The 24,569-nt window shown below is 38.4% G+C and overlaps 1 protein-coding gene across 1 annotated transcript in view; it reads right to left on the reverse strand.

Annotated features, from left to right (window-relative positions):
• LOC117324561 (xanthine dehydrogenase/oxidase-like) overlaps positions 1-23,260 on the reverse strand; it is a 53,833-nt gene extending 30,573 nt beyond the window's left edge. Inside the window, exons 1-12 of the mRNA XM_033880479.1 lie at positions 23,036-23,260; positions 16,765-16,822; positions 12,401-12,497; positions 11,485-11,593; positions 9,391-9,517; positions 8,308-8,369; positions 7,509-7,664; positions 3,721-3,801; positions 3,447-3,585; positions 1,440-1,607; positions 701-777; positions 126-219 (exon numbers count right to left, since the gene is read on the reverse strand). Of these exons, the coding sequence (XP_033736370.1) occupies positions 126-219; positions 701-777; positions 1,440-1,607; positions 3,447-3,585; positions 3,721-3,801; positions 7,509-7,664; positions 8,308-8,369; positions 9,391-9,517; positions 11,485-11,593; positions 12,401-12,497; positions 16,765-16,822; positions 23,036-23,110 (1,243 nt within the window). The 5' untranslated portion in view covers positions 23,111-23,260. The remainder of the gene's footprint in view (positions 1-125; positions 220-700; positions 778-1,439; positions 1,608-3,446; positions 3,586-3,720; positions 3,802-7,508; positions 7,665-8,307; positions 8,370-9,390; positions 9,518-11,484; positions 11,594-12,400; positions 12,498-16,764; positions 16,823-23,035) is intronic.
• Between the last annotated feature and the right edge of the window lie 1,309 nt (positions 23,261-24,569).

The raw sequence follows: 24,569 nt of genomic DNA on the forward strand, positions 1-24,569 counted from the left end.
TCATGATTGTAAATACGGATATAAAGAAATGAAAGAAATCTGGTTGAATGATTAATCATAAAAACAGATACATTTAAATGTAATTGAACAATTGTGAACCTTTAGACACATTTATCAGTATTTACCTTTTGATACGAATTGTAATTTGACGCCAGCCGCCATGAAGAGAGGGTTGAGGTCCGAGATTGGACTGGCGGTCATGATGTTCCCACCAATAGCCTGGAACACGTGTGGATACAATATTAAAAGTGGACAGGACGACATATTATATGCATGTATTAGATCAGGTTATTTTTTTTTATCTAATATATTAACCATTACTTTGTTAAAATAGGAAATGTCAATAATTGTCTACTAGAGTTACATATCGAAAGGAGAGCACGCCTTTATCTCAGCTTAACAGATTTTTAAAAAAATCTATTTTTTATTTTTTTTTTCCAAATTTTGTTTACAATATATGACATATACAAAATACATGAGTAAAAAAAAAAAAAAAAACAACAAAAAAACGAAAAAAACAATCACACTTTATACATCAACAGTTACACTTACACTCCACCCAAATAAATTATGTGTTCGTTGTATTAATTAAACGTTGTTAAAAAGGCATTATGTCAGTGAATAAGAGCATAAGTACACAAAACAAATAGACGTTTTAGTAGAATTTTTGTTCTTTAGAAGATGACTTTGTGATACTTACAGCCACGTTCCTTATTTGGTGACCAGCAAACCAACGTAACATTTCAACAATAGCTCGGAATATACCTGTCTTTTGTTCTGTACAAATAAAACAAACAAAGAAATGTATTTGACGTCAAAAATAAGCATTTAGGCAAATATGTGTCAGACGTCAATAGCTGAACTATTGTACCAGGAATGGTAACAATTACCCAATCGCCCTTACTTCATGAATTCTTAAAATGTTGATGCACGTATAAAATTATCAAAAATATTTGAACACCGAAGGAGTTGATACACTTTCCCTCAAAATGATAACGATTTTCTTCATAGAATTGGAGCTTCCGAAAATAAAAGTAATTTATGATACTTAATATTATGAAGGAAATAGCCATGCACCCAACTCATCACTCATGCGATAAAATAAAACACAGATTCAGTGAGTAAGTCCATATATTTGCGGAGGTCAGTAATGAACCAGATGCAATATTATAGAAATATTCAGGAGAATTTGGCTTTTTTGGAAATTGAAATTCTATTAACGACATAAATCAGAAAGAATGAACTTCGATCAACAGGATGTTGATCTTTGACCTGGCAACAGATACAGTGATTATGACCTTTAACCTTGCAAACAATGCCAGTTTAAAATGGACGGGCATTATTCTGACAATTCGTCTATGGTATAGTATATTGAGGTATGATTTATAATAATCAAGTCGAGTAATACAAATATATAGTATCAGAAAACAGTTAATGACCAGGCATGGTGTCAATAGCAGCACGAAGGTTTTCGTCAAGCTGGCTGAGGGTGACGGAGGCTCCTAATGTGATGCCCTCGGCGTCCGTGACCACACTCTGTAGTTCCGGTATATGACTTGGAGAAATCATTACTGGGTAGTGCATGCTCTTCAGTTTTATCTCAACGCCTGAAATTTCAATAAAGGTCAATTGAAAATAGAACAGAATTAGTCTGTTATCATAAATTTTTCTGCCGAAATTCTGTAAAAATATATTGGAAAGACGTTATAAATATAAATTTTACAAAATATGATAACATTTGACAAATGCCATATTAATATCAATTTCACTTTACACAGGATCTTACAATGGCAGAAGATACTAGTGCACTCTAAGCTACAAAATCTGTTATTTATATGGACAATCTAACCGAGAGAAGTTTACCTCAAAATCTGCCATATTGACCAAAACACAATAAAACAATGTGTCGTCAATATCTATCGAATTGCATGTGACGCAGAAAATTATGCAAAACTTTATATATTTATTTATTGTTGTAACCCTTTTTCAATATACACGTACTGCTCGTTTAGAGAGAACGATTTAACTCCATACCCTCCCCATAACCTCTCCAATCCACTCCTAACAACCTTTCCATTCCACTCCCAATAACCACCTCCCCAATCCACTCCTACATGTAACAACCTCCCTATTCCACTCCTAACAACTTGCAAATCCACTCCTAACAACCTCTCAATCCACTCCTAACAACCTCCCAATCCACTCCTAACAACCTCCCAATCCACTCCTAACAACCTCCCAATCCTCACCTAACAACCTCCCAATCCACTCCTAACAACCTCTCAATCCACTCCTAACAACCTCCCAATCCACTCCTAACAACCTCCCAATCTACTCCTAATAACCTCCCCAATCCACTCCTAACAACCTCCCAATCCACTCCTAACAATCTCCCAATCCACTCCTAACAACCTCCCAATCTACTCCTAACAACCTCCCAATCCACTCCTAACAACCTCCCAATCCACTCCTAATAACCTCCCCAATCCACTCCTAATAACCTCCCAATCCACTCCTAACAACCTCCCAATTCACTCCTAACAACCTCCCAATTCACTCCTAACAACCTCTCAATCCACTCCTAACCACCTCCCAATCTACTCCTAACAACCTCCCAATCCACTCCTAACAACCTCCCAATCCACTCCTAATAACCTCCCCAATCTACTCCTAACAACCTCCCAATCCACTCCTAACAACCTCCCAATCCACCCCTAGCAACCTCCCAATCCTCACCTAACAACCTCCCAATCCACTCCTAACAACCTCCCAATCCACTCCTAATAACCTCCCCAATCCACTCCTAATAACCTCCCCAATCCACTCCTAATAACCTCCCAATCCTCACCTAACAACCTCCCTATTCCACTCCTAATAACCTCCCCAATCCACTCCTAACAACCTACCCAATCATCATCTAACAACCTCCCAATCCACTCCTAACAACCTCCGAATCCACTCCTAACAACCTCCCAATCCACTCCTAATAACCTCCCCAATCCACTCCTAACAACCTCCCAATCCTCATCTAACAACCTCCCAATCCACTCCTAACAACCTCCCCAATCCACTCCTAACAACTTCCCAATCCACTCCTAACAACCTCCCAATCCACTCCTAACAACCTCCCTAATCCACTCCTAACAACCTCCCCAATCCACTCCTAACAACCTCCCAATCCACCCCTAACAACCTCCCAATCCACCCCTAACAACCTCTCAATCCACTCCTAACAACCTCCCTAATCCACTCCGTACTAGCAGAAGAATCGATCCGCAGATAACGTAACTGTGGGGGAGTGATGTTTTTTTCTGAGGTACAATGTACCCTTAATATATTTTACAACAGTTGCGAAGCAAGTTATATCAGACCTCACATGAACACCAATCACTTCTATAAAGTGTCTGCCACACGTAATTGATTTACACACCAATCATTACACGTACCGACTTCCGTGTTACCGACGACGAGTCGTGCTGTTGGGTGGCGGTCCTTGAGTTCGAGTAGCTGGTCAAGCGAGGTCGGCCGATACCATACTGACCGTTCACCTTTATAGTACAGGGTCTGGTCGTCATACTTGCTCGTCTGGCAAAAAAAAGGTACCTTAGGAATAATTCTACAATATGTTGGTTTTTAGTCGTATCATCTTTAAAAGAGATAATATTTATTTGCGAATTTGTAAAATTTAAGTTAACCGAGAAATAATGAGGTAAAACTCACCCTGAGTTGAGGAGGAAAGATTGGATCCTGCGTTGAGTCACTCGGTACAAGGTCTGTTTGGATGTCTCCGTTTGACGGTCCCTGAATTGGTACAAATTATCTACATTGATCCATCATCACAACCTCCGAAATCCCCCACCCCCTCACAATCCCAATCAACTTCCCACAACTTTCTCGATCCCATACTTACTCCACATTCCACTCCTAACAACCTCACCAATCCACTCCTAACGACCTCCACATTCCACTGCTAACAACCTCACCAATCCACTGCTAACAACCTCACCAATCCCCTACTCATAATGTCCACAATCCTCTCTCGACATCATCCATAATATAATCTTCGCAAACTACCTCCTTCATTCTTTCCCGACAACCCTCTTTCATCCCCTACCCACAACCTCCACCATCCCCTCCTCACAACCTCCTCCTTCCCCTCCTCACAACCTCCTTCATCCCCTCCCAGCAACCTCCTTCATCCCCTCCCAGCAACCTCCTCCTTCCCCTGCCTACAACCTCCAAGATCCCCTCCCCACAACCTCATCCATCCCCTCCCCACAACCTCCACCATCCCCTCCCCACAACTTCCTCCTTCCCCTCCCCACAACCTCCACCATCCCCTCCCCACAACTTCCTCCTTCCCCTCCCCACAACCTCATCCTTCCCCTCCCTACAACCTCCTTCATCCCCTCCCCACAACCTCCTTCATCCCCTCCACACAACCTCCTTCATCCCCCCTCACAACCTCCTCCTTCCCCTCCCCACAATCTCCTTCATCCCCTCCCCACAACCTCCTCCATCCCCTCCCCACAACCTCCTCCTTCACCTCCCCACAACCTTCTTCATCCCCTCCACACAACCTCCTTCATCCCCTCCCACAACCTATCCTTCCCCTCCACACAACCTCCTTCATCCCCTCCACACAACCTATCCATCCCCTCCCCACTACCCTCCTCCATCCCCTCCCCACAACCTCCTTCATTCCCTCCCCACAACCTCCTCCTTCCCCTCCCCACAACCTCCTCCATCCCCTCCCCACAACCTCCTTCATTCCCTCCCCACAACCTCCTCCTTCCCCTCCCCACAACCTCCTTCTTCCCCTCCCCACAACCTCCTTCATCCCCTCCCCACAACCTCCTTCATCCCCTCCACACAACCTATCCATCCCCTCCCCACTACCTCCTCCATCCCCTCCACACAACCTCCTTCATCCCCTCCCCACAACCTCCTTCTTCCTCTCCACACAACCTCCTCCATCCCCTCCCCACAACCTCCTTCATTCCCTCCCCACAACCTCCTCCTTCCCCTCCCCACAACCTCCTTCATCCCCTCCACACAACCTCCTTCATCCCCTTCCCACAACCTATCCTTCCCCACCCCACAACCCCCTTCATCCACTTCACAAAACCTCCTTCATCCCCTCCACACAACCTATCCTTCCCCTCCCCACAACCTCCTCCATCCCCTCCCCACAACCTCCTCCTTCCCCTCCCCACAACCTCCTTCATTCCCTCTCCACAACCTCCTTCATCCCCTCTCCACAACCTCCTCCATCCCCTCCCCACAACCTCCTTCATTCCCTCCCCACAACCTCCTCCTTCCCCTCCCCACAACCTCCTTCATCCCCTCCACACAACCTCCTTCATCCCCCTCACAACCTCCTCCTTCCCCTCCCCACAACCCTCCTCCATCCCCTCCCCACAACCTCCTCCTTCCCCTCCCCACAACCTCCTTCATTCCCTCTCCACAACCTCCTTCATTCCCTCTCCACAACCTCCTTCATCCCCTCTCCACAACCTCCTCCATCCCCTCCCCACAACCTCCTTCATTCCCTCCCCACAACCTCCTCCTTCCCCTCCCCACAACCTCCTTCATCCCCTCCACACAACCTCCTTCATCCCCCTCACAACCTCCTCCTTCCCCTCCCCACAACCTCCTCCTTCCCCTCCCAATAACCTCCTTCATTCCCTCCCCACAACCTCCTCCTCCCCCTCCCCACACCTTCATCCCCTCCACACAACCTCCTTCATCCCCCTCACAACCTCCTCCTTCCCCTCCCCACAACCTCCTCCATCCCCTCCACACAACCTCCTTCATCCCCTTCCCACGACCTCCACCATCCCCTTCCCACAGCCTCCTCCATCCCCTCCCCACAACCTCCTTCATTCCCTCCCCACAACCTCCTCCTTCCCCTCCCCACAACATCCTTCATCCCCTCCACACAACCTCCTTCATTCCCTCCCCACAACCTCCTCCTTCCCCTCCCCACAACCTCCTCCATCCCCTCCACACAACCTCTTCCATCCCCTCTTCACAACATCCGATATTTATAACCCCCTCCCTTGCAATCAACTACCCTCAACCTCCCCTATTCCTTTTCCACGTCCTCTCTGATTGAGTTAATTCTACCTTCTCACAACTTCCCAATAATCTTTTAAAACCTATTCTCACACTCGTACCAATCCATTCTTTACCTATTCGGTACAACGGCCATATATGTATATTGGGTGGAGAGCATGATATTAAATCTTCTTTGACATACTTATTTTACTTCTGTATATCTTAAATAATCGGAGTCACATTCCTGACCTACATGTACCAGTATTAACACAAATGTATAAGGTCGTTGACCAGGTGTACATTAATATTGTACCACCAGATGAATAGTGCTTACCGGCCCGTGACCCATATATATAATAATGATTTCTATTCTTTTTCAGTTTTGCTTGAGCGACTCTATATTTGAAATATCTAAACTGTTTACCTGGCGAGGAACTATCTAACATATTGATAAGTTCCATGTTACGTAGCCAGGAGTGTAAGATTTTATTGATAATATTACTGAGGTTTTTTAGAATATAAGTGAATTATTTTAGATTAATTTCTATATGACACTGTCGATTATTTTACTAGGACGGTTACCTTTCTCTGCAGAGACAACCGTGCGACGTAATGTATTATATATTTTAATTCTTTGTGACGTTACAATATTGTTATATCGGTATCAATTACCTATACGTACTGGTAGAACCAACCAATCAGGTAATACATAACAATTCAAACACAGTACAATAGTTTAGTGTCGCTAGGCAACAAATATCATAACAACGACTCCATAACTGAAATGCTTCAAAAGCACAGGTTGTTTTCTGGCTAGCAACGTTTTACGAATTAGTAAATAATCGGGTAGCATTATATATATCAAACCTCGCTCCAGCATACACTGGGTAAGGTTTAACCAACAGAATCCTTGTGTCAATTTAGTTCAATATTAAATTTTAATCCGAAAATGTTTACAGTTTTAGGATAATACTATACGTATGTGTAGTCAGGCCACAGGCGTTCCCCTTATACATCCAATATACAACCATCGGAACTATCCCTCTAAACAGTGGAATATCACTAAATCATATCTTTTATAACTTGCGTGAGTTGTGCACGTGTAAATATTTATTTGTGTATCAAAGTAATATAATTAATTTTTCTTTGTTTTCATGGTAAATACTCAAATGTGATTGGTCGAAAAATTCTTTTCATTCTTCTATGAAAGATATTCATACGCGGATTCATATAGTTTGCAAACAAAATTTGTTTTATACCCCGATGAAACTAAAAAAATGACATTAATGCTTAATTAAAAAAAATAAATAAATAAATAAAAAATAAAAATAAAAATATGAAACAAGATATTATAAAGGTAATGAGCAGAAATTATATTATTATATTGATTTGAATGTCTTGTCTTTTGATCTTGTATGTATTAATAAAACTTTGTATTATGTAATTACCTGGGGATTGTCATCATGACCATTAGATATGTCTGTCGAGGTCCCGTTGCTATACATCTGAACAACTGAGCCGTGCCCATTTACCATGGGTCTGGTGGAATCGGTGTTCACCTTGGTTTGGTTGCGACAGCAGTTTTCACCCATAGCACAGGTTCCCTGGGATATATAGACCATACAACATTATTGTACATTTGTAACAGGAGAGAGAAAATACAGCAATCAGACTGGGACTCGAATCCGGGACCTCCAATTTCTAGACGGGCACTATAACCATTTGAGCTGCATTGCCACCGGCGTTCAGCCCAGTCCAGTTCCGCTACATTCCTCCCTCCTTCATAGTCTTCCACTCAAAGACACACACGAGGCCCTATACCAATTCCTTAGGTATTTAGTCGGGCGGTAAATGTAACAGGAGGGAAGAAATGCAACGACCAGACTGGGACTCGAACCCGGGACCTCCGAACTATATATATAATACAGACGCTCAAACTATTTAAGTACCCGGCCACCGACGTTCAGTCAAGTCCAATTCCGCTACACATTAAACACTTTTTTTGTGTGTGAAAAACGTAGAAACGATGATCCAAGATTATCGGCAAGATTATCGGTTATGCCAACAACATTTATACGAAAATATTCCACGAATACTACTACGTTGCAATATCTCTGATAAAGCGGTGCAATAAACATTCCTTTTAATATGTAGCTTCTCTTTTATATTTCAATTTAATTAAAAAAAAAATGTATATATATATAGACAGTTTATATAAACTAAATCCATCAACAACAAACTACTTACTTTTGTAAAGGCCTTAAAACCCTCCAGTATTGGCCTATATCCGGTACATCTGCACAAATTACCTGTTCAAAAAGTCATAGGTTAAATTGTTTATAACATCCGGGCATTATTACTGCTCTATGGTGTTAACATGCCCCTGCCGATTCGACATTGAAGGCCCAGTTCCCGTTATCACGAATTCGTGTGACAGATATCGACTTATCACAGAAAAATATAACCCAACGCTTGGAGTAAGAAGGTTGAAAATAGCTGAAAGTAGCTCAACACAAAATGATTTTTATTTTTTGAAATGATATAAATGAGTAATTGGCTAATCGAAGACTTCCCAACGCTTTCTTGCATAACCTAGTCCATTTCCTCCATTGAGTATTGGAGAACAATGAGGATCATTTTAACATCTTAGTTATTTCAGGCTATTTTTCGGCAGATTTTTCGTAAATTAATTCTTTTGGCCCGGATATGACGCGCCAGGTGGCGTTACTGGTCAAGATGAAGTATGTGATTGTTCAATGTCCAGTAAAAACGAAACAAAGTTAAGATTGAATATAAGCTGAATAAGTGGATGTATCTTTTCAAATGACACATTAATAAAGTTATATTCCTGTACACTTAGTGTGTACTAAGTGTACTCAAGTAACCCGAGTTTCCTCTGGCCCTGACACCATGTCTGGTGTAGGGATGTAGGGCCCCAATGGCCATACACCAGACATAGTGTCAGGGCCAGAGGAAACTCGGGCTTGGTAACTAGGTGTGTGTTAAGGTGTTATGGTACACCAGAAAGGGAATTACAAAGTGCCAACGTGGCCTCATATGTAGCATTTTTTCTAATTGCCTAGATAAAATATGGACCGGGCTGGTTGCCAATAATATGCATACACACAATCATTACCCAGCGTTCAATACGTCATCAACATAAAAATATTCATTCAAAAGTTAAAACCCTCACAGAAAGAGACCACGTTAATCCCCATTCGTTATTTATAGATCTCACCATCCACAAATTAGTTATATTTATGCTGATTCTTTTTTCATATATTTTGCTGAGTTTTCAAGGTTTGATTGGGCATAATCTATTTCACTGACCTTCAAAGGCACTTTCCATGTTCTTCATGGTCGGAGTAGGGATGTTCCTTAGGAGTGTATACATAGACATGACGATCCCGGGGGTACAGAACCCGCACTGAGACCCATGGGACTTGGCTATTTTCTCCTACAATATGATAAGTGTAAAAAATGATGATACTTTAAACAAAATAATTTTTGCGTGCGATTAATTTCGCGAAAATTTATCACAGCGAAACAGTTTCAATAAAAGGTACAGCAGACCTTTGCTGACTGAAAATCGCGAAAGTAAATCGCCGCGAAAAGTCGTTAGGCATCAAAACTCGAAATTAAGTCGTCACGGAAATAATTTGGTTTACAGCAATTTACAAAAGTGTTGGCACCAATGATATACTCTATCTTTTATCAATTGTTCAGGAGTATGGGTGTTTACTTGTTAAGTTTGAAATGAAGGCCAATATTCAACCTGATACTGGGACTAAAAGAACAACTCAGTTTTATTATACTTTTTGTGTGCTCAGATGAGTGTAGGACAAAAGCCCCCCCCCCCCCGGACATTAGCCCCTAGGACAAAAGCCCCTCCGGACGAAAGCCCCCCCCCCCCCCCCCCCCCCCCCCCCCCCCGGACATTAGCCCCCCTGGACAAAAGCCCATTCTTTATGAATTTAGCTGGTATACTTTATATGAATCTGTACTTTTGAAAAACAGAAACTATATATATATTGTGGTTTTTATTTGAAATTTGGAGCATAATTGTGTGGAAAATGAAGGTCCTTAGTTCAATGTCAGTGTAGCATTGTATGTCTGTGGTTAAACATCATAATTTATTCTTTCAAACTTTATGTTATTAAGTAAGAAACAAAAATCAGGAAAGCTCTCCACAATGAACAAATTGTCACTGATTACACATAATTTTTGACTTCCTAATATACTGCAAATATTGTGTAACAGCTTATTATTTATGTAACAGTTCAAGTAGTTGTTGTTGGAACCGGTTGTTTACATTGCCGAAGCCACTGATGACATATGTATATGTAGCAATTAAAAATCATAAAAAAATAAATATCATTTTTTTATGAAGGGGCTTTTGCCGAAGCCACTGATGACATGTGTATATGTAGCAATTAAAAATCAACAGAAAAATAAATATCATATGAAGGGGCTTTTGTCCACTTTTTAATTAGTGTGAAGGGGCTTTTTTGGGGGGGGGGGGGGGGGGGGGGGGTTGTCCGTACCTCGCTCAGATATAGGATCTTAAACATTTAATCTTGTTACTTTACACTATACCTCATTTACAGAACCATATACAGACACACGAATACAATTCTAGGTAATATGTGTTATCTAACTTTTATTTCATTGATTACTGTGACCATCGTAGCTGCCGAGTACGTGATGTGCATCCTAACAGCTATTTATCCTGCAACTGCTAGCGCATTGTCGGAATACACCCACCATATATTTTGCTGTGTACGGCAGTGACGGAAAACAGCTGTATTTTGAAATCTTAGCACGTGCGTTTATTCGACTGACTTCCTTCCAAGTAAAACAACGTTTAAAAGGCGAACGTATTGGATCATTGTTGATACCGTTTCACTTCAAAATGATTATTTTTCGGCATAGCAGTATAATATTCTTTTCGCCCCGGATATGACGCGACAGATGGCGTTACTGGTCAAGATGAAGTATGTGATTGGTCAATGCTGCGGTAAATGCAAAATGAAGATATGCATTTAAAAACGAAACCAAGTTAAAATTGAATACAAGCTGAATAAGTGGATGTATCTTTTCAAATTAATAAAATTGTATTCCTGATTCAAATGCAGTCTTCTAATCAACACAAATTATTCAAACTGATATAATTTTTTTATCCGTGGTGAAGCGCATTAGTTTGTTAATTTATTTTACCAGCAGTTTTACATTATAACCACCAGCAATAAAACTATGCCGTTTATCATTTTAAAAGATATTTCTTGTTATTACTGTTGCAGGATAAATAGAATACATGGTCAGTGTCTTAGAATATAAGCTGGCTCGGGACCGAAAGACAAAAGTGGCTCGCCAAGGCTCGCCATTTTTATATTAAGACACTGGCTATATGTATTCTCTATGTACCTGTACTGGATGGAGTCCATGTTTGATGCTCCCGATGCCTTCCACTGTCGTAACGGCTAGACCGTGAAGTGAACAAATCGGTGCCAGGCATGCATTTACGGAGAAATGCCTAAAAAGAAATAATAATAATTTTAAAAAAATCTGTATTGCATAACCTATAATATGGACATCGTATGTTTATTACTGCTATATAACAGATTCGCCATTTAACATCAGTGTTTACGACAGTGTTTATATTTCCGTTTCAATATAGACATTATTTCATCGACCTGTTTTTGTATAAAGACATTATTGAAAGCCGGTACAACATGCTAAATGTTTTATTCGAAATGCTAAATTGGTTTTGTTTTTGTGTGTGTAATTTTTAATGTAGAAACCCGGAAGAAAAACGTTCCGTTGTAATTGTGGGTAATCGAACTAAAACGAATAATTTGTAAACAAGGCGTCTATTGGTTCAAGACAGACACTTCTATTTTTAGGTCTACTGAGCATTTCGCATTTAGCATCAATCCTTTAGCCAGACCTCCTAATGCAAAATGCTGTTTTTGTAAAAAAGACTTGCATCTAATAGGCCATAGTGATTCGAAAAGCTGAATATACTCCCGTTATTCTAGACTTATTGTCAAAGCGGCAATACTGTCTTTGAAGCAAACCGTGCGTGTTTTCAATATTTCTAGTGTTGTAATCCTCAGTTACAAAGGAACGATTTTCCCTCATTACCAACATTTTAAAATATGTAGTACAACGGTGAAGAAACAAAAAATACAGCTTTAAGCATTTCGCATTTAACAATAAGTAGTTCACATTTATAGCTAAGCATTTAGCAAAATGTATTTCATATTTACGATGTCGTACCGACTTTCTATAATACATATAATAAAACAAATTATCTGTAGACAGATGAATTTCCACTTACCTGACCTGGTTGCTATGGGAGTCGTACTTGGAGACCATCACTGTACATGCGCCACATCCTCCTTCCCCACAGCCAAGCTTGGTCCCCGTCAGTCGTACTTATATAAGGTAAGGAACTTATATGCTAATTTTTGTTTATTTAAAGACTGGAACCAACTGATCGTGTCAGATCAATATTAAAAATATATAAATGCAATATTCTTAATTCAATTTGGATAACTTGAAAGATATGGTAACTTAATAGTAGTTGATCAAAGACTATAATAGCTTATAAGCTATTGTACCAAGGCAATGCCAACTCGTGTGATATTGTACAAAGGCAATGCTAACTTGTGAGTTGTTGTACCAAGGTAATGACAACTTGTGAGTTATTGTTCCAAGGCAATGATAACTTGTGAGTTATTGCTCCAAGGCAATGATAACTTGTGAGTTATTGTTCCAAGGCAATGATAACTTGTGAGTTATTGTTCCAAGGTAATGACAACTTGTATTATTGTTTCAAGGTAATGACAACTTGTGAGTTATTGTACCAAGGTAATGACAACTTGTGAGTTATTGTACCAAGGTAATGACAACTTGTGAGTTATTGTTCCAAGGTAATGATAACTTGTTAGTTGTTGTACCAAGGTAATGACAACTTGTGAGTTATTGTACCAAGGTAATGACAACTTGTGAGTTATTGTTCCAAAGTAATGACAACTTGTGAGTTATTGTTCCAAGACAATGACAACTTGTGAGTTGTTGTACCAAGGCAATGAATGACAACTGTGAGTTGTTGTACCAAGGTAATGACAACTTGTGAGTTGTTGTACCAAGGTAATGACAACTTGTGAGTTATTGTTCCAAGGCAATGATAACTTGTGAGTTATTGCTCCAAGGCAATGATAACTTGTGAGTTATTGTTCCAAGGCAATGATAACTTGTGAGTTATTGTTCCAAGGTAATGACAACTTGTATTATTGTTTCAAGGTAATGACAACTTGTGAGTTATTGTACCAAGGTAATGACAACTTGTGAGTTATTGTTCCAAGGTAATGACAACTTGTGAGTTATTGTTCCAAGGTAATGACAACTTGTGAGTTATTGTTCCAAGGTAATGACAACTTGTGAGTTATTGTACCAAGGTAATGATAACTTGTGAGTTATTGTTCCAAGGTAATGACAACTTGTGAGTTATTGTACCAAGGTAATGATAACTTGTGAGTTATTGTACCAAGGTAATGACAACTTGTGAGTTATTGTACCAAGGTAATGACAATTTGTGAGTTATTGTTCCAAGGTAATGACAACTTGTGAGTTATTGTTCCAAGGTAATGACAACTTGTGAGTTATTGTTCCAAGGTAATGACAACTTGTGAGTTGTTGTTCCAAGGCAAAGATAACTTATATGCTGTTGTACTAAGGCAATGATAACTTATATGCTGTTGTACTAAGGCAATGATAACTTATATGCTGTTGTACTAAGGCAATGATAACTTATAAGCTGTTGTACTAAGACAATGATAACTTACTGTTGTACTAAGGCAATGCCAACTTATATGCTGTTGTACCAAGGCAATGCCAACTTATATGCTGTTGTACTAAGGCAATGATAGCATGTGATTATTATACCAAGCCTGTGATTTCCTGTTATCTATAGTATCATAGCTATGATACTGTTATAGTAGTGACACGATGTGTGGATTACGTATAACAATATAATATACGTGCGATTGTGTCGTGCGATGGGCGATCAAGATTGCATAATTGTATGATTGTATGATTGCTATCGTTGTTGATATAAAATTAAAAAACAATGAAATGATTATGACTAATACTTAACTGTCTGTAACAGTTTTCATGATAAGATCGTTTCTATAATATCCTACACGACATCAGGTAGAAACTAGGTTATCTTGTATTCTACCAAGACAGATCAGCTTAAATCTGAATAATATATTAAGTCTACGTTATCGATTTTTTTTCAACAAGATATCAACAGAGTGTTGCGATCCCATTGGGTCGGTGTGTAATGTTCATTTGAGTCGTGATAACGAAGATTTATGTTTTTCAAACATGCCAATGACTTAAAGATGTTGATTGTAAATACCGCCAGGACAAAAGATTAGGGTATATAACATAGTACACCTTAGAATATCACTCGTAGTCGAGGCATGAAATATCCGTCGTCACATATAGAAACCATACCAAAATTCACTTTTGTATGCATTTCAAGCGCGAAACTAATATACGTCAATGTAAAATGATAAAAATATATTCGGATATGAAGATATATGAATAGGAATATTAACTATCTAACTGTACATGTCTATGCATATGATAAAAGTTCCGTTTTCGATTTCAAACGAACACAAACTAAAATAACATTATATGTATTATGATTGTAATCCACAAGTCCATGACACGACACATTCCGTATTTTTTTGTCAGTTAGCAATATGTATCACCCAATCATACTTAACTATAGTTGTAATCGCACAACTTTGCACTACGATCGCACATCGAACGATTGTGCTTACACTGTACGGACGATTTTTGGTGTGCCGTAAACCTTTACGTTTCTGTAGCTGGGCTAATATATGCTAAACAATGCATTTTACCGTATGGGGTTGATATTTCACCTTTGATCTTATATAGTTTCCAGTTGCATGTTTCGGAATGAATTTCTAAATAATTAGCTGTATTACGTCTAAACTTTATCTAGAGACGTGACCTACTTATGGAAACAACATACAAAGTTGACTGTGCCGCTTCGCTGAATTTTAAAGAAAATATTGTAAACTAAACACGAAGACATTACACGCTACCTAGCCTCATTTGACCTCCGACGGACTGAACAGTGCTATATCTTTCAACACTGAATGCGCATCAGGCAGTTTTGAGAAACACCTTTTTCAAGGACTGATGTCTTTTCTCACAACACAGCAAACAAAAAATGAGAGATATTGGGGAATAAATAGGAAAACTGATTCCACATGGGGTTCTCAAATACATCGTCCTAAAATCAACAACAACAACAGGTGTTTTCCTTTGTCGGGCCCTAAAATATTAACATGACAAATATCAACCTTTTTCGACTTTGCTTTGGTTTCCCAAGGACGGTGGTGTCGTTCACATTTCGCTTCGAAGCATATGTCGTTTAAGCAAACCTGATTCGCTTTACAATTATGTGACACCTTGGATTCATACAGATGAGATAAAAAATCTTAGATTTTGAGAATTTTTATAAAATATGTATGGCTTGTTTATTTCACATCAAAACTAGTGTATACTGAAATATAAAAGAAGTATACAAACACGTTACTCAGTATGGTCAACCTACCGTGACCATGTAAATAAACAAAAATATGAAATCATTGTTATCTAGCGTTGCTTCTAGTCACAGTCTGTATGCATTCATACAGTAGGACATGTGAAAAAAGTGAAGTCACGAACAATATTTGATTAATAGAGGTTACACAAAGAGTGGTTGTTTGGATATGGCATTTATTTTACTCGAGTGATGTTTTTAGGTTACAAAAGACACGAGCTTTAGAGAGCGTTTTTTGGAACTTTTAAAACATAACTAACAGGAGTGAAATACATACTGCATCCAACAACTACGAGTCTTGTGACATGTTTCTACCTAAAGAATACGAGTCGGCAACGGCAGGATGGTGACGTTGTTTGCTGACATATGCAAATAAGTGAAAATATAAAAAATAAAAGTCCCTTTTTGATATGGCAAACTATTTTCATCCTATTATCCAAATAGTATATAAGTATTATAAAAATTATAATGTATTCTGAGTGACAGATGATATTTCAATCTGTGTCTTTTTCTCGTTAACATTTTAAAAGGAATCCCGACTTTCTATACGTCGCCGACAATTCTTGTGTTTAGATGCTATAAAGTCATCACTATCAAAATCATTGAGGAAATTCTTGTCGGCAAAGTCGTTGCATGGATCATGAATATGTTGCAAGAGCTGGGAGAACGTAACAGTTTTCCATACCGATCAGTAGCAAATTGTGTAACAGGTCACAGCCTTAACACGACGGTATTGTGTCGAAGCAATTCGCGATGACGTCAACAAAATATCACGGAATACGAAGCACGCGAGAAAATTCCGACTGATCAAAAGAGTGGAATAACACAGCGTATTATGGTAGGACCTGATTCAGCAAACAATCGTTAGAGCTATCGATATGTAAGCGAGAGTTCAGTTCATTCTGTTTGAGAACACAACTGCTAGATTACAGAAACTACAAATGTAGACAAAGGTAGCTGTGTTTTGAGCGAACAAGCCATTTCAGATCATACCCAGATTGTCTTATACAATTATGTGGATTTTCCTTATCGAAATACCAAACATTCAAGGATACAGTTTGTGCGAAGAAATTGAAGAAGAGTTGTTTCCGGGTCGGAGTCGTTATCGACAACCTGCAAAATGATTTAAAAGGAAAATCAATATAATATAATTTTGTTTCAGTCCCCGATTAATCGAATTGTGGTTTTCTGACAGCCAGATCAAAGGTTGTTCAAGAAAGAAAGCTTTCAGCCGCTGGCAAAAACAGCAACAATTAGATCTAACAAACCGATTAATCACGCAGACATAAGGATTTATAACGCGGACAATATGATAAAACACACACCAAAAACATCGTGAAGACACCAAAAACATAATGTAAACCCCCAAAGCACAGTGTAAACACCGAACATATTAAATCTTTGTTGGACTCTGAACGTAGCTTTCATATACATGTATTTGGGTGGATGGCGCGAAAATACGAGGTAAGAACGAGAGAGCGAAAGCATAATTGAATGAATGGTCTGCTGTTACTTTGGGGTTTCGGGGGAAATACCCCCGAATTAACTAAACAACAGCAGGATATATCAGTGTTTCTGGAAGATTGCTGAAAAAAGTGGCGTGCCATGGTGAAATGTTTCCACAGCTAGCACTCTGCCAGGTTTTAGTCTGACATTGCCTTTTCCCTCTGTCGATCTCGGTATCAGCTAGAGCTGCATCGACATCCTCGTCAGAGACAATGCGTGTGATTCTCAAAGCCCAACGCTTGTGGATATGGAATGCTCCCTGTGGTTTGAGGTGGATGACAACTGGATGGATTTAGTGTGTAAATCCGTGATCATTTTCCATTAGCGTTCCAAAGTGTTTTTGTCGCAAAACGAATGAATTACCTAATAGACTCTCAAATTGATGTCCACCATCAATGACTTCAAATCTGCTGAGTGGTTTCGAGTGAGCTGTTACGAGTAATGTTACCTTAAGTAGCCAATAAACATGTATGACGGTGCCATCTTGGTGCCAATGGCCGAAATGTTGTGATCAAATTTCTCACGGCCAGGTTTAAATTTCACGGAGCCCAATTTTCCGGGGGGCGGGGGCATGTCGTATATTAAGTATTTACTGGTCTGTGATATATCTGGTTGTATCATGCGTATGGTCGAAGTGAGACAATCCTATTCCGGAATTGATTTATTTTGTTGATATTGGTTTTTACCAAAATCCGGATATTGTTACCGGAAGTTGATTTGATTGTTAATGTATGGTGAAGATGAATAAAAACATGGAAGCCTAATGCAGGACGTCGTGTATATAATTATAATTTAAATGCCAAGCGATCCTTCTAACAACACTAACTGTTTGCAGTAGTGTTCCTCGTTGATTGGAAACATTGTTCAATACGAGCACTAGGTTCAGAAGTTCCACCCAACCATCTGTTGAAGGATGCTTATTCTCGAGAGTGTCCCAAGCTGCACAGCAATTTTGTGTGGAATGTTGGTGTAGAGGGAGACAAAATACATGGTAACTAAGAGTTTATCATCAGGTAGATTACTAAAGGGTGTCTATTTCAGATAGTTTGTGGTATCTTTCAAGTAAGATGCCAAACTCTCGACATGTGACCTTTGGTTGAACCTTTTATAGTATACATGAAGATAATCCATATACCATTTGGGATATCCCAATAGAATATAAATACACACTACTTGAAGAACACTGTAAAATGATAACGACATATGTGTGTGTCTTGTGTGTTCATCCAGGTTTCTGCTCAGGTAATATCTCTGCAGCGGATAACAACGAGAGGTCAAGGTCAGTCTTCTTTAATCTAACCCAGATTAGAAGGAACTGTTTACCAGTCACGGTGCGTACAGCTCCTCTCGAAAATACGAAACAAACAGATAAAATAAGCTCACATCGAGTGTCTTAAACTTGCAAAGCAACTTGGTTATAGCTAGACTATCTGTATTCATTGTCGTTTTAAAGCTGTGCTTGTGGACATCAAAGTTCTTATTGCCCAACATCGACCATTTTTATTTTGAAACCTTTTTTTCTACCAACTGGTTGTTTGGATTGAAGATATGGGGATGAATTCAAACGACGTAGGATGTTATCATTGCTTTTTAATCATGTATGTGCTTAAGATGTCTACTGCAATTTTGGAGAGAAAAGATCAAGAATATTTATTTAACATGTTTTTGTCTTCTGGTTTACCTTTCTTGTGTGGGATGCAGATCTAGACTTGGGCAATATACCTTATCTTAGAGATCCCCCCCGCAAAATTTACCTCTTAAGGACATTTTCTACTTTTTAAAACTATTGTCAGCATCAACATATTTTATCTATGTTAGGTTTAGACAAGCAAAATTGATGACCATTGGTCGGTCAGTATACACCTAAATATAGTGGATTCGGGAATCCGTAGCTAAAGAATCACTGGATCATAGATTTTATGCAAAATAGTAGGTAACTACCCGATGGTGTACATTGTATATTTCCTGTAGTGATATCAATTTTATTGCGGAGTTAGGATTATTTCTAGTGTATGTTAAAATATACACAACTATTTTACACTGTTCGACAAACTCAATTCTATGTGCGTATCGACCAAGCTATATCTGTATGAATTTCTATAAATCAAATATCGTATGTTTGTTTATATGGTAAATTGATGTGTGCAATTTCTATAAGAACATGAACAGTGCTTTTTTGTGCTTTTTGATTTCAAGCATCATAATTATGGATTCCTACATTGTGCGGAATATCCTATTCAAGTGCTATGATTTATTATCGGAGGGATCTTACTGTACTCGCTCTACAGTTCTAATTCGAGACCTATACTATAAGATTTTAGTACAATGCTATATAAACATTAATTTGAATATTTCTTTCAAATTCGTCGGGTATCGTACGAAAAGCTTTCGCATAATAACAAAGAAATTATATTGATAAGGACACACCCATCTGTTTATATTCAGAAGGTTTTTCTACAGAAAGGCTATGATAAGAAAACTCAAGAATTCTCTAAAAACATACAACTTCAATGTCGTGGAACCTACTTCTTTATACATAACGTCAACGGTTTCTTCATTATTTTCTTATTTCAATGCATGTAATATAGAATCCCTATTATTACATTTATTTAACTGCTTCTTACTTGATAACGAAGACAATATTGATTTCAAAATGTTTCAAAAGACAAAGCACTACCTAGTAATGCGTCACAATTGCTATCTATCAAATCATAGATTAATCATAAGAATGCGAACCTGCCTCGTCTGTATTGGATTACGAAACTTGGTGTATGTCATTATATGCTAGTTTTTAATTATGTCTCGAGATAGTGCTTAATCTAATAGAGGGAATTTGAGATTTAGAAGAACTAAAACGTGTTTTTGATTAATTTTTAAATCCACTTCTTAAAACATTCTTTCTTTCAAAACTTTTCTTTTCACTCTTTGAAATACCCTTCTTAATTATAAACACCATCCTTATAGGAATTTCGTTTACAAGTAGTCGAACAGTGTTACAAGTAGTGTTCATGTTTGAGAATCATATTTCATTAAACAAACGACTACGGTCCAGTGAATTCATCGACGATCATAAAAGTAACTACATCTGACGAAAGGTCATTATGATCCACTGAAAACAAGAAACCATTCAGCTACATTGTTGTACAATACAAAAGAATAATTACTTACGTTATAACCTCCTTCCAAAAGAACCAGTTTCTAATTTTATCTTTTCAAAAACCTAGCGAATAGATACTCAATTGTTCTTCAAGGACAATGTAGTCATTATTTAAGGAAATAGAGAAGCATAAGGTATTGTTTTCTGATGGTGTTTATTAAACATATTTCTATATTACGGACTCTCTTTCATGCATTTCCGTTAAAAACAGTGTATACGCTGTCAGCAATGTATCATCTTTAAATATCCTGGTCGACAACATACAGATGTAAGTATTTGAACATACTTTGTCCCATTTTTGGTCGACTTGTTTTATGGTTTCATAAGACACTGATTGTATAGAAGAGATTATCCGAGCAGCAACTTATCTAGTATTATAACAGTATTTCAATATCCTTGTGGTAAATTTACCTCCACTACCTACGGTATTTACATGTCCAATGCGAAGACCTGCTCTTCACGATTTCCATGATAAATGTCTATTGCTAACGGAAATACTGACAACAAAGGGTTTCCAAAGAGCTGTATGGCTGAATTCATGATCTCATTGGCAAATCCTGTATTTCTATGTCCGATATAAAGCCATACTTAGTTGGTACTCGTTGATATTACTATAGTCTCCGATGCCACCAATATGGTACTTTTGGGGAAGTGACATAATATATGTGTCATATTTTGATGGAGTATATGAGGCTTTACCTGTCGGAGCAGATGAGCATATTCTATTGTACTTTTTCAAGCGTCTTCTTGAAATTCAAATTTTTGCTCAGAGTTTGCTATATTTTACCATTGTTTCTTGACATGCTTGGTTAGTATTTAATTTCATATATCAGTTCTTGTATCCTTAATAACTTGCGCATTGAATAGGGGGCTGCGATGGCCGATTGTCCCGACACTTTATCACTAGCCCTCCAACTCTGGGTTTCGAGTTCGACTCCCAAGTTGGGCAGTTGCCAGGTTACTGATCGTGGTTCGATGGTTTTTCTCCGGGTACTCCAGCTTTCCTCCACTTTTAAAACCAGTCACGTCCTTAAATGACACTGATTGTTAATAGGACGTTAAATAAAATAAACCAAACCCAGCATTGGATAGTGGTGTCATCATACTGAAATATCACGTTCTGGTCTAGATTGTGGAGGTCCGAGTCTCAATGCCTGTTATTTACCTCTGTATGGGAATACAGAATGCATGTAAATTTACACTGAGAGGTCAGCTTTTATGGTCAGCAAGATTTCCTTATTAGGCAATATTATAATTCCTTATGCATTATGAAGTTACACGAGATCGATACTCGTTGGCATGCCGATCCGAAAATATAATATAAAACGAATTCGACCTAAATCTACCAGGTATGTCGTCAATACTGACGTCCTGACGTGGATTCGACCTAGATCTACCAGGAATGTCGTCAATACTGAGAATTTGACACAACACGCATTCGACCTAGATGTACGAGGTGTGTCGTCAATACGGACAACCTGACGTGGATTTGACCTAGATCATCCAGGCATGTGTCGTCAGTACTGAGAATTTGACACAACAAGCATTCGACCTAGATGTACCAGGCGTATGTCATCAATATCGCAGACGGGCACTAACTAGAATGTCTTGTGTTTAATGTACGTTTTAGTTAAGGTAATGATAACTGTATACTAGCCTACATATTTGTGCTCATTTGCCGCTGTGGCACGGCATCCAATCCTGTTACATATACATTGAGATATCGGTCATTAACGCCAATCAATGAACCTTTAAAACCATAACTAAGCCCCTTTTTTATTTGTTTTGGTCTAGGCCAGAACACGGAACCTTCCTTGCTTGGATGGAAGGTCAAACAAGGATATATGGCCAAACAAAGGAAAGAAAGATGATTATGAGACAGAAAGAAAAAATCCATTTGCGAGCTAGTCACTCTCTCCGTAGAGTTGATGTGGATATATGTAAACGTTGAAGTCACTGACGATCGCTTCAGTAACCACACAACACGACCTCAATAAACATAGGCGGAGGTGTAATGTTACTTCGGCTGAGCTGAAAACAAGGCATTATTGGACCCGGGATGTTTTCTTAGTGATACAAGATCATGCATGTGTGGCGAAGTTATCACTTGGCGTAATATTAACATTTTAAAAATTAAACGCTGATTCGTTTAAAAAATCTTTCCTTTCATGCTTGATGAAACGATTCGAATTCCACATATTTTAACCCTTATCGTTGCTCACTAGACGGATGACTATATACATAACATTAGCTTAAAATTATTTTGTGACACATACAGTTTTTAAAACTGTATTTTGTAAAGTGCATTGACAATGTCGTTTTGAAATAGCTAATGTCAAAGTACTTCAGATATACAAATAACTTACACCCGTTTTTATGAAATGCTCATGCACACCTCAGCTCGTCCATTTAAATACCCTTTCCAGTTAAGATTCTTTGCCAGATCATTTTGTGTCTTAAACCATAAATTTTAAAGGTATAATGGACCATATAGAATAATAAAATACAAAATGTATTCATATAATGTATATTTACAACAAGTCTGAAACTCTGATTCACAGCTGACTGTATATCTGGCATAAAGCATACCTTGATATAGGACATAACTTCCATGAGGATGTTTATTTCGATACCTGAAATGAACATAAGGAACTTAAACTTACCCTCTTCCCATTCACATAGAAAATGAGTGGCGACGTTTTCTGTGGAATAGTGTCTGATCCAGATTGATCATCCATATTTAACTTTACTGTGGTTACAACGATTACGACGATGAAAGATAAACTAGGAAACTCGCTATAATGCTAGTGTTTCTTCCCGATGTACGAGAAAAATTCTTGACACATATCTCCTTCCATGTCATATATCAACTGAAATATTCGAGGCCACTACTGTACCCGTTTAGTGATAAGAGCAGATTTCACTTGAGTGACTACAGAACGCTCACCGGGTATAAACTGTGTAACAGCATTTGTGATATAAGCATAAAGGTGGATTGGTGACGAAATACAGGTTTACAGATGTTTGTGCGAAATTAAACAAGATAAATACAATTTGGTCTTTTAAATCTACAGCATACACAGACAAACTGATTTTCATAACAATTAGAACGAATTCAATAACTGTACAATGTCAAATCACGGTCCTTAAGTTTTATTTACGGTTTTTAAAAACAAATACAAGGTTTTATTCTGCCATCAAAATGTTAAATATCAAAATATTACTAAGGATACTGTTAGATATTCTGTTTATTACATTTCATAGCAAAATATACCATGGAAGCTTAATCTCTCCCAGAATTCATTGCGGTCCCCTGTCAAAGCAATTGGAACTCCTCGGCTGTGTAATAACATCCGAGGAGTTCCGAGTGCTGTCAAAGGCTCATAAAAAGTACGCCAAATCGTCACGTTATGTATTCTATCTTGCATTATGACGCTACATAACATGACGGAGAGATATATGCAAATCTTAATATTTCCCATTGTCGTTTGTAAGCAATGTTTTGATTGGTCAAATGAGAAAAGGTGATATTTTTCATTAGTGAAGAATATCATATTTATAGAATGAATCATTTTCGATGTTTTCCTGGTAAAAATGTAATAAATCCGTATACCTCATAATCATTAAAGCTACTATATCTGTAGAAAAAGCGATACTCGAGCCATGTACGTTTACGAGTTTTAAAGCACTGTTGACCTCGGTTGAGGTCAATGGCATAAAGAGGTGCGAGTGACGAGTCCACGCACAGCATTCAGCATACGAGCATGCATTCGTGTAGGACCTACCTAATTGTAATGTTATTGCTTCGCACTGATATAGATATTTACAAACTAAGGTTGCGCAAACCTTTAATTTTTGTAATCAATTAAAAGTGTTTGTTTCATGTATATGAAATATATATATATATATATATATAAAAAAAAAAAATGCCGGATAACATTTCTATCAGTGTTTTTTTTTTTTACAATTATAGTTGCTTAAACATGCACCGTAGGTTAAGAATTGACACATATCCTGCAGACGATATCTATTGCTTTTTATTGTTGACTGTACATTGTTCAGACATCCAAAATTTGTAAACCTATTTAGATATTAGTTAAATAGGTTTGCCGTGAATTTTCACAATTGCTTCTCCTTTGTTCATTAAGATAGCAACTTTGTTTATTACCGATTTATATCAGTATGCTCACCCAACAT

This window comes from Pecten maximus, chromosome 3 (genome assembly GCF_902652985.1).
Source record: "Pecten maximus chromosome 3, xPecMax1.1, whole genome shotgun sequence".
NCBI classification, from domain to species: Eukaryota; Metazoa; Mollusca; class Bivalvia; order Pectinida; family Pectinidae; genus Pecten; species Pecten maximus.